At 33.5% G+C, this 22615-nt stretch overlaps 1 protein-coding gene across 2 annotated transcripts in view; it reads right to left on the bottom strand.

Moving 5' to 3' along the window:
- Window positions 1-22615, bottom strand: part of LOC124367622 (proteoglycan 4-like) — a 397427-nt gene that overhangs the window by 365871 nt on the left and 8941 nt on the right. For both annotated transcript variants that reach the window (XM_046824589.1, XM_046824590.1), the window contains exon 2: window positions 21106-21215. In XM_046824589.1, the coding sequence (XP_046680545.1) occupies window positions 21106-21215 (110 nt within the window). The remainder of the gene's footprint in view (window positions 1-21105; window positions 21216-22615) is intronic.

Genomic DNA, 22615 nt, shown 5'->3' with positions numbered 1-22615 from the left:
CAGGGTTTCTTGTTTATATCCGTCGAAACATTGCACTCAAAATTAAACATCTTGCAATATTTGAGTCTCAGTTGTTGAGAGCCAAATTTAGTCAACAAATAATATTAAACCAAAACTGACAGCACCAAAATACACTTCCGCAGGTGAGAGGGGCGGAGCATTATCGTTATTGGCTGAAGCTTAACCAATTGCCGGCTTCCTAATCTTAGGCTGCCAGGTTTTTCCATAGTTTGATGCTACCTTTTCATTTAAATCTTTTAGAGAAAATCATTGCGAAATGAATACAGAATATACCTATTATTAGGTCGCTAAAAGGTTACCCATTCTGATTCCAACATCTCGCCAAATTACAGAATGTAAATTCCATATAGACATTTGGAACAATTGTATAAGAATTTCTAAGTCATTCAGTCTAGGTGACGAGATCCGATTCTGCTTTACCAATACATCAATATATTTTAATTTCTTTTGTTAGGTAAATCATTGCGAAGCTAATAAAGAATATACCGAATATTAGGTTACTCAAAGGATTACCTATGCTGATTCCAATATATCTTCAGACTACAGAATGCAAATTTAGTAGATCCAGTTGGAACAATTGTTTTACCAATGTTTTACCAATTAGATGTTAAATACGAAACAAACAAACCGGCTAACGCAAACAAACAAACAAACAACGAAGTAACGGTCACTGAAAGAGGGGTGAACGGCCTGAAGTGTCGGACTTGTGTTTATGATGCATACCAAACAGTGAGCAGCAACGGATATTCACGACACCGGTAGTTGAAGAGATAGCGGCGGAACCGGAAAACAACAGGAATAGTGTACAGCTTTTCCGTGTAGGGCAGAAAATGTTTAATATGTATTATTCGCTTATACACAAATTTCGTCAAACATAAAACTGATTATTAATTTCGATTTTGCCTATGGAAGAATTATGAAGGTGACAAAATTTTCCGGAGATTTGCCAACGTTCATTCATCATAAAAGAAATCAGTAACACCACCTTTCGAAATTTGCAACAGGTTTCATTGCACATCTCCAACGCAATGTTACTGATTTCTTGTAGCGCTCCATAATGACAAACGTCCGAAAAAATATTGTTACATTCGTAATATGGATACATGATAGGCCTACATCCTGTTACCTTCATAATATGGATGCATGGTACAACCTGTTACCTTCATAATATGGATAAATGGTACATCCTGTTACCTTCATAATATGGATAAATGGTACAACCTGTTACCTTCATAATATGGATACATGGTACATCCTGTTACCTTCATTATGCTGACACGTGATACATCATTTTACCTTCGACTGTATCCTTTTATGTTCCTATTAACGGAAACAACATACATATTCGTAGTAAGAAAAGTATGCTGCTAAAACAACCAAAACAGATTTTACCCAAGACCAAATTTCCATATTCAGTTTAAAATGGTATATATTTATTACAACAATTGCCAAGAAACAAAACCGAACACTCGCGAAACCAAGTCCAAAAATGATTACTGGATTATGGACTATTGTGAATGGTTGTCAGGTGACAAAAACAAAAACTACAAGTTCTGAGCTCTGGTACTTGCTCTCTGATTTATATTTTACAATATCACAGTGGTGATAAATTTAAAAGAGCAACACCGTATACTAACGTCCATGAGAGAAAAGTATCCACTAACCCGGAGTGGTGTGTGCATGATATGTATTTGAGCTAAGCAAATGTGGTATTTCATGTGTGGTTCCTCACTACTTGATTGTACAGTTTTTCTGAAATGCGTATTTTACTGAAGTACAATTTTTCCAGTGTTATATAATTTTGAATTTGGTATGGTTATCGCCATGTTATTTTTTTACTCTCTTTACTTTGTGTTTATAGTTTTCGAATTGAAGAAGAGAACATAAAACATACCAGTTTTTGAATAAGCGTGTTTAATGTTGTAACATACAACCAGGGCAAGTATCAGTATCAGTAATCCTGTTATCCTTTCACGCCTTTAAATGGTGCACTTGTCAAATACAGTGTATAACATCCTACTATACACAGTTCCCAAATAGAAAAGATTGTCGGACATGAAAATAAAATCTCTCCAATCAAGCACCCCTGGCACCTACCTAATAAAGGGTGTAAAAAGTATAGCACAAACTATTATATATATATATATATATATATATATATATATATATATATATATATATATATATACTAGCTGTTTCCCGCGGCTTCGCACGCGTCTCTTAAGCTTTGCCCGTATATTTCTTTGCCTTCAAATAGTGTTTGGATATTTTAATATACGTAACTACTGTGTTGTAATTGCAGTTTATAATGTGCAGGCGCTTTGATAACTTTTATATCTTGCAGTACAGCCTGGTGGTTAGTTACATCAATGGGCATTGCGTATAAACCTTCTACATAGAAAAATACAAATTTTCATAGTGATCGGTCCAATAGTTTCTGAGTCTATAAAGGACAAACACACAAACATTCATTTTTATATATTATGATTGCAGAAACAGTTTAAACAAAATTTGTCGTTTCTCTTAAGCTTACTCTATGCTTTAAAACTATAAGTGTAAAGAAATGTATATATAAATATATTTTTTGTCGCATTATATATGTTTACAAAGAACAGCTGATTAAAAATTTGAAAAGACTCTTTCACTTAATAACATATGTTTGCTGCAATGCATTTCTTACGGGTATTTCTGTAACCAGTGGGGCGGAATCCTGAATCGGGAAAGGGATAAAAAGTATCCTATAACCTTCTACAGATCAAGACGAACAAATTAAAAAAAAATTAGGCGAATCCGTCCAGCCGTTTGTGAGTGATGCTGTTACACACGAACAGTTTCATTTTTATATATATATATATATATATACCGGGTGAGTTTTTAAAGTGATCCAATAGCTAACTTTTTAATTACACGACTTAGCACCACACTTTAAATTTGGAACTTGCTCAATTATAAGTTTCACTCAGGAATACACTTTCAAATTTTTTGAAGAAGGCGACCATTTTCCAATATGGCGGCCAACCTTAAAATCTTTTATGGAACACCCTGTATTTTATGTTGATTTTAGATTCTACTCTACAAAATAAGACATTTTTGCTTTTGAGAGTTTTTCAATATCTCTAATGGTTCAGGAGCTACGTGGACTGGAAGTTTTAGGATTTTTTCGGACTGATGATGAAAACTTCTATATGTGTGTGTAGTTAAATACACTTTTTCAGTACTGCAGTATGATAATAATTTATACGAGGGAAAAGCATGTAAAACATGAACAACTTGAAAATGTTATCTAAACGTTTTGTTGTATCCAGCGAGTACTAAACGCTTCTTATAAATGTCAATGACATCCTGTGGGCTAGAAACGTGTCATTAAGGAGTGATATTGTCCGGTTATCTCGCACGTAATACCATGTGTGCATATATCATTCAAATGCAATCATCATTTGCACAATGCTCATTAACACAACGTTGACTAATCTATCTAAAAACTTGTCCGTTAGAAACTCTTACAGGCTTGTCAGATTAAACACTTTCACCTATCAACAAAACGGTCCTCCACCCGAAAACTCGATATATATTATAATTGGGTGTTTTTATTATACTAGCTGTTCCCTACGAAACTAGATTGTAAAACAAGTTTTTTGGACGAACCTCTGGTTGATTAAAGTTGAGAAACTGACACCTTCTACTACAGATATTTCTTTAATGAATCACTATCCAATACAAACACAAGTAGCACTCGTTAATATCTTACCAAATGGTATCAAATGCTCCAGACAACAAACATTAAATAAAAACAAAGTAACACATTTTTTAATGTCTTTTTCCAATTTGGCAAATACGAAAAACTTGAACAGATATGAATGACAAATGCTATTTACCGAGATATTTATATACTATTTGTAATTGTTTTACAGATAATAAACGAATTATAAAACGCACAGTATAAAACTAACAAAATGTCGTCGTATAAAACACGGGTGAAATGCTGTAACAAAACACGCCCACTTGTAGGTTTCACGCGGTGTTGTGTTCGGTCATGGGGTCGAATGTCCGTCCGCCTACACAATTCCGTAGAACGTCTTGTTGCACACAGAAAAGAAATGACAGAAGGGTAATTTCATTTAAAAACAACCAATGAAAAAATAATTTAGTGACATATCAGATGATAATTTGTTGTATAAAAGTTGTACCTTTTATACAACGAGTAGTTAAAATGCAAAATTTTACATTTTGATGCCGTTTAGTTTTTGATTGACAGGCTTTTAAAACCCCCACAAGAAGGCTGTTTGGGTTATGTATCAGTATTTTCTAAACAACGTAGTTAAAACTATTAAAGCTATAGAACAATTTTATGATATTCTTTCCTATTTTAAATGCTCTTTAATCTGCTATATCACATGATTATGTTTTGTATATTTTGAATTTTTTAATACTCCCAAAAATTGTTTAAAAAAAACCCAATATACGTCCCCTTCAATATTTTTGAAAAATTATATGTTATTTATGCTATAATTGACTACAAAGTAACAAGCAAAATTTCAGAATGGGAGTAGATGGGTTCATTAAAAAAAACATTGCTACTGAAGTACATTTGGTATGGTGTGAGCAGCCATTGTTTTGTTTATTGCTTGGAAAATATCGATACATGACCAAAAACTAAAGGGCATAAAAATGTAAAATTCTGTATTTTAACTAATCGCGGTAGGTACAACTTCTATACAAAAATTATAAAAATCTGAGAGGTTAAGGTCCAGACATTGGTTGATTTGACATGAAATTACCCAGAACATCATGAGTTCGGTTAAAGAGACCTAATGTCCGGCCACACAATGCGTCTTCTAGACAGGAAATCGATTTGGTAGAAAGGCATGACAGGTCGGCTTGTAAAATCGAATGTCCGTCCAATTCAATTCCATACATCATGTGGACACACTACTCAATTGACGAGAGGGTATGATGTAATCTACTTGTGGACGAATGTCAATCCATGGTTGCCAACTTAACTGCGCGTCTTTAAGGTACAGAACTGAATTGCCAAATAGACATGGTGTAGAGTTGGCTTGAGAAATCTTGGACACTAGATTGAATGTCGGAACACGCATCACTGGGCATCTTTTAGGTACATAACTGAATTACCAGATAGGCATAATATAGTGTCGGCTTGAGAAATCTTGGACACTAGATTGAATGTCGGAACACGCATCACTGGGCGTCTTTTAGGTACAGAACCGAATTACCAGATAGGCATAATATAGTGTCGGCTAAGAAATCTTGGACACTAGATTGAATGTCGGAACACGCATCACTGGGCATCTTTTAGGTACATAACTGAATTACCAGATAGGCATAATATAGTGTCGGCTAAGAAATCTTGGACACTAGATTGAATGCCGGAACACCATTACTGCTTGTCTTTTAGGTACAGAACTGAATTGACAACAGGGAAGGTAGGGCGAGCTCGGTCACGGGATTGCGTATCCGCTCAAACAATAACCGTGACAACGAGATGTAACAGGTATGTACACAAGTAATACTCATGTGAAGTACTAAACAGTACAGTACAGCCACTACTGTACCACTCGTGTGTTTGTACCGGACAGAACGGACAGACAATATGCCCAATATACCAGTATCTGGGTCAGTGTCACGCTGTACAATGTGATGTGACACAACGAGATGTGACATGTCACTGCCGTGACTGTAACCTTCACACTGCCGAGGCCATCGACTACGTAGCCTATATATTGTACAGTATAGTAAAATCACACTTACCGAAGTTCTAAATTTGCTTTATATCGATCTAAATTTAAAATTTATGATCACAGAAAACGTTTCCCAAGATACTTGTCAGTAGGCTACATACAACTAGCGACGACACCAGTATGATAAAACTTGATATTAAAAAAAACTGTTCTGCGTTTTAAGACTAAATTCTTAAAATATTTTACCGAGGACCTTGAAATTACATTATAAATTTACAATGTCCCAAATAACATTCCCACAAAAATAGTGTTGTAAAATAAACCCTACATGTTGGTTCATTACAGAAGTTAATTTCCAAACCACAAGTTACCTTAATCACCAAAGAACTAGGAAAAAGAGTCCCGTATTAGGAACGATAGTCAAAATGGACCACCCAACATACCGTTCAGAATCAAGTCAAACGATGAAGATGTGTTTTAATTTACAGTTACTACTAAATGTAGTATTATTTTACACTGTAAAAGAAAGCTACTGACAGAATCATATTTTAAAAATGTAACAAGGCAAGAACTGTCTCCGATGGACGAAGGGACATAATTAACCAACCTCTCACGCGAGCGCCACGCTGTGGGCACGTGCGGACAGGGGCGGCTCTACGAGTGTAAGAAGGGGGCTTACGGTACCCGAATTGTAAACTCGGCTGTTTAACTACCTCTTAACAAAATTTTACAAAACTCAATATCTCTGTGTGGCACGCTCTGTACTAATACTAAGTCTTTCAATTTCCTAAGCCAACAGATTAACCCAGATGTGTTGATTCCGTTTGTTATGGCACTGGCAATACAGTTAGTTGTACTCTAACATCACAATCTATAAATTTAGCAGGTTCTGTGAATGAAGAAAAATCACAAAACTATAGAGTTTTATGGGTTTTTCCAGTAAACCGTGCGCTTAATTCCTCTTCGTGAAAAATTTGCTTGGTAGGTTCTGGTCCCTTTTTGGTTCCGATTTTAGACCGATCCATTTTGGCCACTAACTGTCTGTCCCCAATGTGGACCATCAACCTCAGTTTTGTGTCACATACGTCCTGTCTAATTATTTCCACAGAGAAAACAAGTCCGAACCTGGCCCTAATATGGGCTCTACGATAGTGATTCGCATTTTTTTCAGTTCTCAAGTCACCACCAAACTAACATCAAACACCCTCAATGCGAATATTGAGTTCAGATTCATTTCACCTGCAGCGTCTGAAATCTGACTCGAGCTAAACTCAATACTCTTATTTAATGAAGCCTTCCTATCTTAGTTAAGTTACTGTAGAGGAAACATCTTCAGCTATCACAAAGCTAAAACACACCATTATACCGCTAGTTTAGTCTGGGCTTCCTGCAGGCCCACTTTTGGCTCTTATAACCGGTCCAAGTTACGAACGACTTTGTCCCAGATTACGAATTTGTTACCCTGTAGTGCCATCCTATATAATCATGTCCTATTTAGGTCACAACTCAAAAGTTTAAATTTTCCAAAAACGACCAAGCCACTGTTTGACAACTTAAAAGGCCACACGTATGAAAATCGTAGTTTTACCTCAAGACAACACACAGGCCCCCTTTTTTGATACGGCACTGCACAGTGTTGCAGCAATTCCCATCAACAGAAGTGTAATTGACCCAAACCGGGAGATGAGTTGATGATCGCCTCGCGTGACGTCATTGGCGTGGGCGGCCAAACTACCCGTGTGTCACGGTGTATTTGTGTGATCACCACCGCTCATGATCTACCAGGAAGATGAGTGCTTTGGGACTGTCGTTTTGGATATTTCATTAGTTAACACTTTGGGCGTGGTCAAGGTTGGAATTCTAATAACTCAAGCCTAATAGACCGATTCATAGTTCCCATGAATTTAGTCAGAGCAAAAGCCTGAATTCCCTTGAAAAGCTTGGGAATGGTTGAATCTTAAAACATTTCAAAGATTTAAAATATTTCTAATGTGGTCCGTTTTAAAAAGTACAGTAGCCGAGTACCTCTTAAATAAACGTCGTTTTTATTACAACTGAATTCACAAAAACTTTAAAATTCGTCCACTTAGCTTTTTCTTATGGTTTGTAATAAAAGTAATTCCAACGAACTATTTCAACAAGTTACATATCTCCATATAGGTATAGCTTTTAACATTCAAAGACTTGCATATGCCATACCCTGTTCCTAAACAGTAGCGAAGAATAGAGAAGAATTTTAATCAAGTAACATTTTCAGTACTAATTTATCTTTCCACTTTCAACTCTGAACTAGAACATCGTATTTAAAGAAGTATAGAAGAGTTTATCATGTTAAGAAATTTCAAACGATGTCTCGGTGCAATTCGAATGGCAAACAACATAAATACAATCGTAAACAACCAGTAGGCTGTGTAATAAGTTTACTGATTGTCTAACGGAAGTCCACCAAACAGCAAAACACTGCCATGAGATCAGGTACAAAGCTGTCCGGGGCTGAACGCTCAACAAGGCACTTAGCGCAGACTGTAGAGAGCACTTGAAGGCGCTTAGCTCTCAGCACTTGGCAGAGAGGCATACTAGCGACTAGTGAGTCAAGTTCTGGCTCACGAATGTTATGAAATACAAGTATGATTATAATCAATTTCAACAGTTACGAACAAGTGTAAATGAAACAGAACTATCGTCCCTGAGTTAGAGAATGAAAATGTAGATAAATATACGATTATGTCAATCCCGTATATGCCAGATCATTACAGAAAATTAAATCTTACTTTCTTTAAGAGGTTGAAATACATTTACACCCGAGCACGTGTTTCAAGGCAAATATGCATAAAGGAATAGTGTAATGGGTGATATGAATGTAACATATTAGCTACTGTACATTTTACCACTAATGGTGATTAATGCAACTAAGAACTCTACATTTTCACTTAGATTCCAAACCACGGATAAGCCGATTATATGTCAAAGGGAAGGTGGAATTCCGTTTACAATGCCAAACTCCAATCCTTCACTACCTACAGGTAGCATTCAGAAGAGAACAACAAATAGCGATGCACTGGTAAAACTACTTTCATAGTAGTCTTGTTTTACTTTCTTCAAGCGCTTTTCAGATCGAGATGTAAACTTGAAGGAAGTTGGCACAGCCCACTAAATAAGTACTAGCACACACCCTGTTTAGGATTTTTACAAAAATTAAACGTTCGGACATTGCCACCATTGCTTCAGTGCGTGAGTTGAGACTTAGATTGGTCACGCACCACTGAGCAAGGAGGGTTGTAAACTTATCGATTACACACTGCGTGTTGTTCACTTGAATTCCCCCGCATTTGTTACTCATAGTATTACTCATAGAAATCTTTACAGATACTAGGACCAGACTTGCCTATCCAGTAATATATTTTTACAAAAATTGAACGTTCTAACATTGCCACCACTGCTTCAGTGCGTAAGTTGTGACGTAGTAGATCACGCACCACTGAGCAAGGAGGGTTGTAAACTTATCGATTACACACTGCGTGTTGTTCACTTGAATTCCCCCGCATTTGTTACTCATAGTATTACTCATAGAAATCTTTACAGATACTAGGACCAGACTTGCCTATCCAGTAATATATTTTTACAAAAATTGAACGTTCTAACATTGCCACCACTGCTTCAGTGCGTAAGTTGTGACGTAGTAGATCACGCACCACTGAGCAAGGAGGGTTGTAAACTTATCGATTACACACTGCGTGTTGTTCACTTGAATTCCCCCACATTTGTTACTCATAGTATTACTCATAGAAATCTTTACAGATACTAGGACCAGACTTGCCTATCCAGTAATATATTTTTACATATATTGAACGTTCTAACATTGCCACCACTGCTTCAGTGTAGTGCGTGAGTTGTGACGTAGTATGTTACGCACCACTGAACAAGGAGGGTTGCCCACTTATCGATTACACACTGCGTGTTGTTCACTTGAATTCCCCCGCATTTGTTACTCATTGTATTACTCATAGAAATCTTTACAGATACTAGAGCCACACTTGCCTATCCAATAATATATTTTTCCAAATGTTTCAAATGCACGAATTTGCCCTGATGCTTGTTTTTACTGAATTCGATTTCTTCACTAACATTTAAGAGAGCTTCGAGTGAATTTTTTTAATTATAAGATAGCACCATTGATAACATTAGTGCCTTTAAGGTAGCTAAATTGAATCCTAATTTCGGGAAACACTCCCACCAAATTAAAATAATTAATTTAAAACAATCATTTGAAGAAAGTTTCCCATATTAAAAAAGCCAAGGCTCTGTGTTACAAACATTTGTCTTGCGGAACCTAGTAACTGTGCCTTGATTGCATACACGCGGGTTCTAATCCCGTTACTACTTCATACTTTCATAACGGTTAGATTAAAGCCTTGAAGAAACTCTATACATCAATGTAGCATCTAAACAACACAATTTCTTCTACTCATCTGCTCAGAGTCACCCCCGAGAAACAAGTGGAAAAACTTCCAATATAAACCTATACAAATTGCGTACATTTATGATTAAATTGTATAATTATTTTAAGATATCATTTATGAATAAAGTAAAATATAAATACGACATTTTTTATCACTCCACGAGGAATTGTAGGCTTTTGCAACTTGTGACTACGGTGCAGCACAGTGCCTAATGTAGTGTACTTCAGGAACAAATTGGTAAAGTTGGAACCTCGCCTAATAGATTTTTTATAACTATACTGGTTTTTTGTGTTTGAAGTTTGTTTTTGACGATGGAAAGATTGTGGAGGAAACCGGATTTTCCGGACATTTGCACATCGTTCAGTGATACAATACAATCAGTAACACTACGTTTCGAGATCTATAGATATGTCATATATGTTGATCTCGTCATCGGGTAAATAATTAACCTAATACATAATTAAAATTCATACAAAATGGCGGCTAGTAGCTAAACGAGATATTTCTAAACCTATGTTTATATGACTTTCCATGTAGTTTATGACACCCTTTTGTGAACACTCTGTGTATAAACAGGGTGTGAATTGTCCTGATAGCCTGGATATATTCCAAAGGGATTGCGATATCGATGTAAAAACTTACCATACCTATTAAAATACTTTTATTGTTTTAAAATGACTTAAAAGGGATTGTTTGCCCAATAAATTTTGCTAGGATCTTCGTAGAGATGTTTTGTCCATGTAATTGTATTTCTTTTTAATTTACCTTTAAAATGACATGTCACAAGATAGGGGTTGCAATTTGAAAATTTCAAGTGATCCTCCCCCTTTCAAAAAGGGGGAATTATTTTCATCCTTCAAAAAGTCCAAAAAAGTATTTTAATAACTTGGTGAAGGTTTCACAATGATACGTCAATCCGTTTGTAATATATCCAGGCGTATCATGACTTAATTTACACTCTATCTACCACGATCTTTATTCCTGAGGTTTTAATTGTACCAATTTGTTCCTGCGGGAGGTACATTACATTAGGCACTGCGCTGCACGATAGTCCAAAGTTTCAAAAACCTGCAATTCCTCGTGAAATGATAAAACATGTCTTATTTATATTTTTCCTTCATTCATAAAAGATATCTTAAAGGCTGTGCCTATATATCTTACACAAATTTACCCCGATTGCGCCACACAACGTCTCGATGAAACGGAAACCAAGATATGAAACAGTAACACTTAGACAGCCAAGAATAAAGCGTCAATATTCTAAAATTGAATTTACGATAAACAGAGTTTTATAAAATAGAATCTTCTATAAACCTTCAACTAGCTTGCTTTGGTTAAGCATTTAACTTTCCAAAGGGACTTAAAAAATTGAAATTTATTAATTATTATTTATAATTTATCAGGGTTTTAATCAACTACATAATTTTTATTTAATTGAAAACTAAAATCATATTTGTCTTCGGGATTTAAGATTTTTATTTATTTTATTTTTTAAACTGTAATTCATGTCAGTAAAAACAAATATTTTGTTACTCCACGATATTTTTAGACTTTAAAATACTACACTAGATAGAAATGGAAATTTCCAATACTACCAAAAACATTGCGTTAGAATTTTAAAACACCCGTAAAATATAATAGTGAGTGGATATTTCCCGTAAGATGGATTTTCGTAGTTTTCAATGAACAACAATGAAATAGATATATTCTTTAACAGTTAAATTGTATGCAACTGTACAAAAATATTTTATTTAAACTAAAACTCTAACCTGAAAAAAAACTTAACTAAAGAATTCCATAAACATTTTAAAAATCGAATAAATTTTACATTTTATAAACATAATCAATTCGTTTATAACACATTTGCAGTGCCGCCACACTATATATCCCGTTAACACGCGCAAGCCTGCCCTCAACCTTGAACCACCGGAGGCGAATATTTGACCTTATGACACAGTAAAAAAAGATAACTGTTATTCACAATTATTAATATTAAACTCCGATACGGTCATACACAAGTATTCACTAATCTTGAATGCCTTTACGATTAGTTGAGGACGGTTTAACACGGTGTTAGATATTCCATATATATATATATATATATATATATATATATATATATATATATATATATATATATATATATATATTTATAATTTCAATAAACGTTAAATCACAAAAAGTACTTGCTCCGCAGAGACTAGAACCCTGGTCTATCACTTTAGCAAGTTACTACTACAACACATAGCCCTCACTTTTTACGTTTCAAATATTTTGTATTTGGCCGTTTCTGTCACATATGTGTTTGAATAACCAAACTCATGATCAAAGGACCAAATGCCTATCAAACTATTTAATTTACATTCAATAAATTTGTATAAATGGCAATAGCCTACTATAATTTCAATAAACATTGAATCACACAAAGTACTTGCTCCCCGGGACTCGAATCCGGAACTCTAACTCGCTACCTGGTGAGTGTGCTACCACAACACCACAGAGCCCTTACTTTTTACGACTCAATTATTAATTTTTTTATTTATAAATAAATTTATTTACGGCAGCAAATAATAAAAGGCAGACACTACAGATAAATCATCCGACCGCTTAAACAACACCTGAAATTTTGTATCTCTACATTTCTGGCATAATACGTTTAGTTATGCAATTATTATACAGGGTGATCAGTACAGGCGTTTTAATACTTTGGGAATTTGGTATACACATAAAAATGAGCAAATGGTTTATATGAAGGTATGTCCTAAAACCTTTACTTTTCCTTTTATCTGTCTGTATGCTGTTTATAAAAAAAATTATATCTTTTGAACCAGTTAAAATACAGTAAGTTATGAAACTTGTGAATTATATTAGCAATATATTTAAATTATTCCATCAAAGTAACTCAAAACCGACTAACATCCGTCATTTTGAAACAGGTAAAAGGATTTTGTTAACTTGTTATTTTCAAAAAGATCTACCAAAGGTTAATGCAATTCTCAAGTTCCATAACCTTATCTTAACTGGTTCAAAACATATAATGTTTTATAATAAACATATAGACAGACGGAAAACTGAAGTTTATACCTTCATATGAACTATTTTGCTAATGTTTACATGTAGAACACAATCCTAAAGTATTGGAAACTTTTACTGAACATCTTGTAGATAATTTGGAAAGACACATATACATGATAATAATAAAATATGATAATGTACAAACTAGTATGGCTTATAGATTTAAAAATAATATAACTTTCAAAGCTCTAAGGCAATAAAATGGAACAATGTTAATGATTCAACATTGTTCTCATGAGCAAACACTCCAAGTACAGCCAATCGGCTAGCTAACTCGTAAAGATTTTGTTATTTAATCTTATAAACATTAAAAAGCGGAAGTTTGTGAATAATGGTGTATGAAAATTTGGATATTTGTACGTTTGGGTGTTTAGATGTTTGATACTCAATCACACAAAATCTAGTGGACAGATTGAGATTAAATTTGTCATGTATACTGCTTAAATATAAAAATAGTATTATATAGACATAATTTTATCCCAAAACACCATAATATATAAAACACTTATTTCGTAATTTTGTATTTTCATGAAAACAATACCATCTGTCGTAGTATGCTGCATAGTTATAGTATTAGTATTATCTAACTTTTACTACAGATGGCAGCAGTGACGAATTTGAACTACTTAGCTTATTTTGAATACTGGAAATTAGTTCATTTTGCATTGTAAAGGAACAAAAACTGAGGAGCAGGGCACTGATAAGTGAACGAACTGTTTACTCTGTGACTACAATTTAAAGAAACAAACGAGCACAGTGATCCCGTGATGGCATCACAAAGCAATGCACCAGACACAAAGAATTTTTTAATGGTAGAAAACTGTTTTTAGTGAAAGTGAGTCCATTTCGTACTAAAGAGACACATGATACTGATTACGGTACTTTAATAGTTCTTTAAACTGTCTAATTATTCAAAAACAAATCAGGAGGTTGGAATGTTTTCCAATGATCATCACTTATCAAAAGAATCTTTATTCAGTCATTTAAAAACGATGTGCTTACGATGTCCAAGTTGTTTATTAGCAAACTACTTTTACAAATTCACGTATTCGATACATATAAATAGTCTAAGGCAATAATCAGTTTCAAAATTGGTAGTGTTTCCCTTTTTAATCCATAATAATTATACAAGGTTCCGCCACATGTGTCGCGTAACAGGCTTTACTGAGATTGCGTGTAAAATTTCAAGTCTACAGCTCATTTCAATCTCGAGATGTCATGCAGACAGATAAGGAGACAGGAATCATAGAGAAGAGAAATTTTTACATCCCTCCGGCAGAATAAAGGGAAATTGTGCCGGCCTACTGAGTGATAGATAGGCTTCAGTCACGCTCAGCCTAATTCCCTAGCTAACACACACACCATCATAGAATCGTTTCTGTTTATGGAGAAATGAAATTTCACGGAGGATTTAAATTCTGAAAATTAATCTGCAAATCTTGAAATGCAGTGTTACTGATATTTTTGTATCAGCAGTTTCCTGTTTCCAACACAATCCTTCCATCTCCAAAAACTAAACTTAGTGTCCTGTCTCAAAGAAGAAAGTCCTTGATTCTACTATGTAGTAATAGGGACCTGGACCCAGCAGGGATCACTTCTGGCTGGTTTATACCTTCCAGTTGAACCCACCACTGGGCACAGCAAAAACCGATGTATCACTTCAATCTGGGCAACCTTAAGGATGTCCAGGAGCGGCACATCACTAACCACAAATGAGATTCTGGGATCCATGGGCAATTCGATAGGTCTAGTCTACTATAGGAGATGACTGTTGGAGTTGGTGAGATTTGTTCCCTAACCTCAGAGGTTCTTGTTAACCTCAACAAGGGTGTGCCACCCCGTCTACTTTGACTGGAGATCTGGTTCAGAGCTGGCCTCCCCTTCTTCCAGGGAGACATATCTTTGAGATGTAGTGCCCTAAATTTTCCTCATGGATCTCGATAGGAGGTGGCACCTACTCCCTAACCTTACCCATCCTGAATATCTTGTCACTCCGGAAGCAGCGCAAAGGTTCTTACAGGACTAAGTGCAATTTTAGGAACTTTTCTCTTAGGAGCTTCTTCTCCTAAGAGAAAAGGAAAAAAAAGGACCTGGCCATCCATCCAGAAATACTAAAATTACTAATTACCATCACTGTTCATCAGTGTATAAAACGCATAAGGAGTATTCTTTGATTCAATAATTGCATAATCTTTGCTCCATTAATTACATAGACCAAGCAACCATTCAACATGTCTATGGAATGTGTTTAAGGGACCCCAAACCATACCTCACCAATGTCAAATTAGCAGTTTTTGGTACAATTTTCTCAAAAGGGAGTGAAGAGAATTGAACAGTTTTTTAATTGAAACCTGGATTATTTTCATTTTTAGTAATGTTTTATAAATTTACTAAAAAAGGAAACAATTTTCTATAATACCCAATTATAATTTTTCCATAAACAAAATCTTATTATTATTAAACAAATCAGTAAGAATAAGCAGAAAAAAATTCATTCTTCTTACTTGAAATTATAGTTACTCTTTCAGACAATGTAATTAGGCTTATAGTTACCCTGACAAGATACTGTCAGGGTAAACTTTAAATTAAACTTATCAAAAGTTAAGTAAATATCAAGTAAGTTTATGGTATCAAATACTACTTACTGTTTAGAAAAGAACACAGAACAATATTAATAAATACAAAAATTTTTTTTTTTAGATTTTTTATGACTGTGTTCCCTAAATGACCACATTGCTATAATGCCTTCAGTATCCATTGCACCGAACTTTTAAAGCCAAACTGACTACTTACGTAAATATTTTCATGAATAATGCATACAACTTTCCACCTGGGATATATCTGTGTGATTTTATCCAACAGTAAACCTCGTTCCAGTTATTAAAATGAACACAAATTGTATAGTGGTATTCACAAGACTCTGCTTGATGAGATCTGTTCCTGATGCATACAATGAGTGTCCCACCAACTCGAGGGTGTCACCAGCATGTTTCTTTTTCAGCAACATTTTTACTTCTGAATTAATACTAATTAATAAATCTGTCCCATTAATAAATAACTCGCTCTCTAAACGTTTTCAACCTAAAACTTGTAATTAACCAATGTTGCCTTTTTTCAAAGAATAATAAATCGTATAAAAATATATACATTCTTAAAATACCTCAAATAAATATTAAATGACTTTTTGTACCAAAATCCAAAAATACTGCCAGTTATTCAAAAAAGTCTGAAACAAAACTTAATATAAAAACTTTACCAATATTTATTACACACATTTCAATGTAATTTTACAGCATATAGCCTCAATAAAAAATTACTATAAAATATTAAAATTTTAATTTCACTCTGCTTTTTTTTATCAATAATCATATACTAAAATTTGACTTCAATTGAATGGTTTAACTATGTTTAGTTGTTAATGTATTAATTTATATTTCAACTTCGTTCTTTTACTTCTGGTTTTAATAATTTTATTAATAATCATATCTTATATATATAAAAATCTTGAGTCACGATGTATGTTGCCAATAAACTCCAAAACGACAGAACCAATTTCAATCAAATTTCACATGTATCCGTAATTTAGTCTAACTTAGAAGATAGGATAGTTATTATCTGAATTATTCGCTTATGTCGTGAATATAAAGGAATAAAATGAAGAAAAGTTTTCAAAGCGCCTGCACATTATAACCTGCAATTACGAGATATATTAAACAGTGAAACACTATTTGAAGGCACTAAGTTATGATGTATAATTGTCTAAACTAAATTTTTGGTTGAACTTAAAGGTTGAGTGGTAGACCACTTTGTAATAAAATACATTATGCATGTACAATACATTTTTGACATATTTTCTTGATCGTGACATCAAGGTAAAATCTACATCGGGGTTGGAAATATAATTTACTTCAACCAAAAATGCTCATACGCGGGCAAAACTTACGAAAAGCGTGCGAAGCCGCGGGAAACAGCTAGTATTATTATATATTATTTAATTTTAATTGATGTATACTTACTGGTAATGTTAAGTTGAAATAATCTCTCCTCATTATTTTAATAACTAATAGTTTATTATTTTGAAACTAGACAAATAATCTCTTCTACGGTTTCCCCGCTAATTGCAACTGTGAAGCCTTCTGCTTGTCTTTATACAGGGTGTAAATTAACTCCTGATATACCTATATATATATTATATATATATTCCAAATGGATTGAGATGTCCATGTACAATCTTCACCACACTTATTAATACTTTTGTGAATTTTTTAGAGGATAAAAGATTTTACCTCCCCCTTTCAAAGGAAGGTAGAAGGGAGTAACTTTAAATTTTCAAAAAGCAACCCCTATCTTGTGACATGTAATTTTAAAGGTCTATTCAATAGAAACACAATGACATGAATAACACATCTCTACGATGTTTCTAGCAAAATGTATGGGTAAATAATGCAAAAAAATTAAAATCTGTTGGGACAATGCCAATATCTTGCGCATATCAACACAATACATGAGTGATATCGTATATTCATGGACACTACCTGAACATTGAAAAAAGTCCAATCCAACATTTATATCGTCTGTAAATATTCAATTGACTTTTGTCAGAACTTTCAGTCTGAGCCATTTTGTTTTGCATACTGGCTATACTGGCTACTGTAAAAATATAACCAAAAAAGTTTAAGATATTTTTGATATTGTTTACTAAAATATGACTTTTGGGAAAACATAATAATTTAAAATACAAAATTAAAACAAAGGAAAATGAATTAGTTTTGTGGCAAAATCAGTCTGTTATTTCGATTGTATGCTTAAATGTATATGAGAGAAACTTTCATAAAAGTATTTATTTTACTCAAGTAAGACAAATTATGTTTCAATATTTATTCTGAAAATCAAAATAGAATTTTTTCAATCATCATTCCACATTTGCAAATAACAAACTGTAGTGATAATACCTTATCAAAGGGCATTACAAAGCAGTGACATATAGAACTCCTTAAGATAGTTACCACATTTCCAGATAGCTGGTGAGTCACTATGAGTGTACATATATCTAGTCATACACTTCTCTCACGATTAGCACATAAACTATTGGTATTGCAACTGCAACACATGACTAATCATATTCGTACTTAGACCTGTTTATTTGTGTGTGGTTTTACAAGCAATTGTTGGTGAAGTTTTTACCAGACATCGGTCATTTATGTCAGGGTTACATTGTAATGATCACAGGAGGGTCGTAGGGGGAGTTTCTATGGACAACTATGCTCATAAGGACAACTATAATCCTAATACTCATTCTTCCTAACTGGACAGCAACAAAAATGAATCGTTGCAGACTGAACCAAAATTAAAAATTGTAAAACTTACACAAAACTTGAGAGTCTATGAGCTGAGAGTCAATTTACACCATTTAAGAACACAACCGGGTTTTCCTTGATATTGATGGACAAATTTTTCCTAGGAAAGAAATTAATCATCAGCCACAATAGTTTTGGTCTTCGGGGAGGGGGGACAAAACAGTTAAAAATGAAATTGTATTTTTTCTCAGAATATATATATATATATATATATATATATATATATATATATATATATATATATTTTAGCTTGATACACTTAAAACCAGATAAACAATATGAACTATTACTCATACCACTATGAGACAACTAGATAAAGAGATTGTAATTCACAACTTTAAGGCTCTACAAATACTTAGTTGATGCTGATTTAACATTTATTTATGTGTCTTGACAGTTCGTTTTTATGTTTGTCAAGCAGAGAAACATTTGATCTGAGAAAATAATGAACATTTCGTGTTGTTAAATCTTTAATATCCTCCCATTTCGCCCTTAGACAAAACTAGTGCGTCTAATTACCAATTTCTTGCTTAGGGATATTTCTCTATTGACTTCCAAAAAATCCAGATTATGTATACAGTGCAAATTGGTTTACAGCTCCTGGACTATGTGGGTATTACCTTGTACCGATAATAATGAGAGAACCTCAAACATTACCAAGAGGCAAGTAATAGGACTTGCATTTTTATATTTCCGGGAACATTCTAGCTTAAATCTGTCATTAGTAGAGAAAAGCAAAAGTCTTATCATTACTAATTAGTTTTATAAACTGGCATTATGAACAAGAGATGAGATTAATGTAATTTAAAAAAAATGGGTTGTAAGGGATAAAAATGGAAACAAATGTAGGGCTCATTATAAATTGCCAAACAATGCCAATTTAAGTGGGGCACAAATAATTAAAGACATTAATTTTCTGAATCTTAAAATATTGCTGATCTTTAGAGTATCAAAATATGTAACCGCTTTTGTGCCAAAGATACATTAGCATGTTATTGAACTTTATTTTTTAAACAACAAACCTAAATCTTTTTATCATCCTTAGTACATAAAAAAATCAAATAAAATTGTTTGTATTTTTTAATACCGAACAAAAGATAAATTCAACAAATAAGTACTGAGGATGTTTACAAAAATGTTACCTGTTTCTCTAAAAGAGTAAAATATACCAAATGTAACTTCAATGTTGAGTTTAGCTCCAGTTTTACATTGAATCAACCATTCCCACCATAGCTACGTTATGTGTGGAAAATCACATGTAAGACAAAGTTAAATAAAATTTATTATAACAAGATGTTTTACAAATCATGTATTTTAAACTTGTGGTCAGTTTCATGTTAAGTGACTATTGAAAGGGGAAAATCAAAACAAATACATTTATTAGTTGAATTAATATTGGCCTAAGAAGAGATCAAATAAAATGTAATAGCCAAAAAACAAGACAGTGTAATAAGGTATAATTGGCTAAAAAAAAAACAAGTTAGGTGTAAGCCCTAATTTCATGTTAATCTGCATTAAATTATTCCAGATTCTGCATGCTGTTCTTTTAGACAGCATTCTGTTCTCAAAACCTAGTAAAACACTTTTGCTTCATGAAAACAAACTTATAATAGAACAATGATTAAAGACTGTAATTCGTCAGTAATGGAAAATGTTTCAGATGAGAGCTGCCATCCAGAAAAAACTGGTTGAACTAACAACCAACCTATGCTTGGATAAAAATGTGACCTTCAAGAGATAAGATAAAGAGTATCTGTTTGGTATCCCATTTACAACTGGAATTTCTCTGTTGCCAATGAACTAATACTTTATCAAAACATTTTCTCAAAATTGTTTCAAATTAAAGGATACTTATAGTCTAGCCCCATCTTCAGTTCCTCTATCTCAAGCTTTAAAACAAAGATGTCACGAATGAAACTTGTAGTTTATAAAATATTACTAGCTTCATGTTAGTAACATAAGTCTTAAATGGTTACAGATGCTGCCTAAATATTTCCAACTCCTGGTATTTTTGAGTTAGAATGTTCAAATCCAATAAGCACACAAGTATGCACCAATTAAAGATTAAGGCTGCTGGTGATTTGGATGATGTACAAAATGATTGCTTCTCATTCAAAGAGTTTGACACATCCTGTAGAGAAATATAAGAATTGTAAACAATAGTCAGGAACCAAAAACAATGGCATTAAAAAAGGAATTTTGGATGATTCTAAAAAAATAGTGATCATTGCCACCCTATCCACATTTTATAGAATTCAAATCACCCGAGATTTAAAAACCTTAATAAACAGTTTATGGAACGGATTGGAGGATACCGGTTTACTCTCACCAAACTTGCTGCTAATGATGCTGCTTTTAATGTTTAAGATTATCAGAGCTATCTTAAAATTTTATGACATATGACCATTACATTTTTGTAAGTGATTCAGAGATTTTAAAACACGAGTTGTGATCTCATGCATGTTTTTAAAGATAAGCAAAGATTAAACTTACCACCACTCTCGCCCCTGTAACCACAGCTGATGGGATCGACTTTGCTCTGTACTCTAACCTCCTCCACTACTCTCCGCACAAGATGGGCGATCAAGAAGGTTGGACATCTCCTGAAGCATTATAAAAACAATATTTATTTAAATTATTTTACATAGATCAAGGAAGTTCCCAATCATTACTATTATAACACTGCAAATAAAATAACAAATTCTGCTGGGATGGAAGTATTCTGTGGACTACTGATACTTCTTAAAGGAAATGTTGTCTATTCCAATTTAACAAAATGATGCGGAGGAAAACTTAATAATTTTAAACAGTAACATAACAAACAAGATAACAAACTATTTAATTTAACTCCAATTAAAAAATATACATGTCTCCCTAAAATATTTTTTTCTAATTTATAATAGAAATATTTTTGTTTTATTCATCACATAAGTTAAAAATATTTCTTATTAGCTGTTACTTATGGAAAAAAAAGAAAATAAAAGGCTTTGAAAGGACTTTATTAGACAGCAGACATTTTTTATCTGTAAAAGGCTGTGTATTTTTAAACATTTTTCAAATAGGGGAGAAGATTATGCAACTCAAATTCATAAAATTATTAAATATTATTTTCTATGTTGCAAACATTCACATGAAACATAATTCAAAACTGAATGCAAAGTTATAACCGAATATTTACAAAAATATTCTATTTTGTCACAATACAAAAAAGGATGGATGATTTGAAATAAAAACTTTGTATTTGGTATCAGTTAAGGGGGGTCCGTACCAAAAATTTCATTTTTTTGAGTTTTTTGGTTTTTTTTTAGTTTTATATTCTTCAGAACCTCACCTTTTCAAAGATGTGCTTATTTTCTTTCTATCTTTATTAGAAGTTATTGAAAAGAAAGTTTTTCGAAAGCATTGCAACCAATTTATGGTGAAAGAGGCAGCCCCGCTGGTGGCCCACCGCTTTAATCATATTCATACATACTACTACTATTCTTGTTTCCTTATTGTTATGTTATGTTGGCTACCCTGCTTTTGATGTATATTTTTGTCTCCGTCAGGTGTACTATTTGTCATGTGATCTTTTGTTTATGTGATGTCAGTGAGAGTGTTTCTCAATTTGTGTTGTTTACAAAGTGACAGTTTACTTATTCGAGTTTTTGTGAATATTAGTTGTTGTTTCAAGTTAACATGGGGAAATAAACAGAAAATCGGGAATCGTTTCAAGTGTTATTCCAAGAGAAAGCATGTTGGAAAGACTAAATCTAGCCTTGATAGATCTTCTGAGGCTATGCTATAACCTCAATACTGAAACTTTGCCCAGGCCTACCACCAGCACTGACACTTCTGATAATCCTACCACCCCTAGTTCTTCTGTTAGAAAAATGAAAGTTCAAGGTAATTTTGAATACTATAATCAGAAGAATGAGGTTTTAGCATATGACATATTTGATTTGAATTCGCTTGCCGAAGCCATAAATGAAATCGCAGGATGCAGTCGTTGCAAGCACAAATT

The sequence above is a fragment of the Homalodisca vitripennis genome, chromosome 8 (genome assembly GCF_021130785.1).
Source record: "Homalodisca vitripennis isolate AUS2020 chromosome 8, UT_GWSS_2.1, whole genome shotgun sequence".
Taxonomy (NCBI): domain Eukaryota; kingdom Metazoa; phylum Arthropoda; class Insecta; order Hemiptera; family Cicadellidae; genus Homalodisca; species Homalodisca vitripennis.
This window is presented reverse-complemented; position numbering and strand designations above follow the sequence as displayed.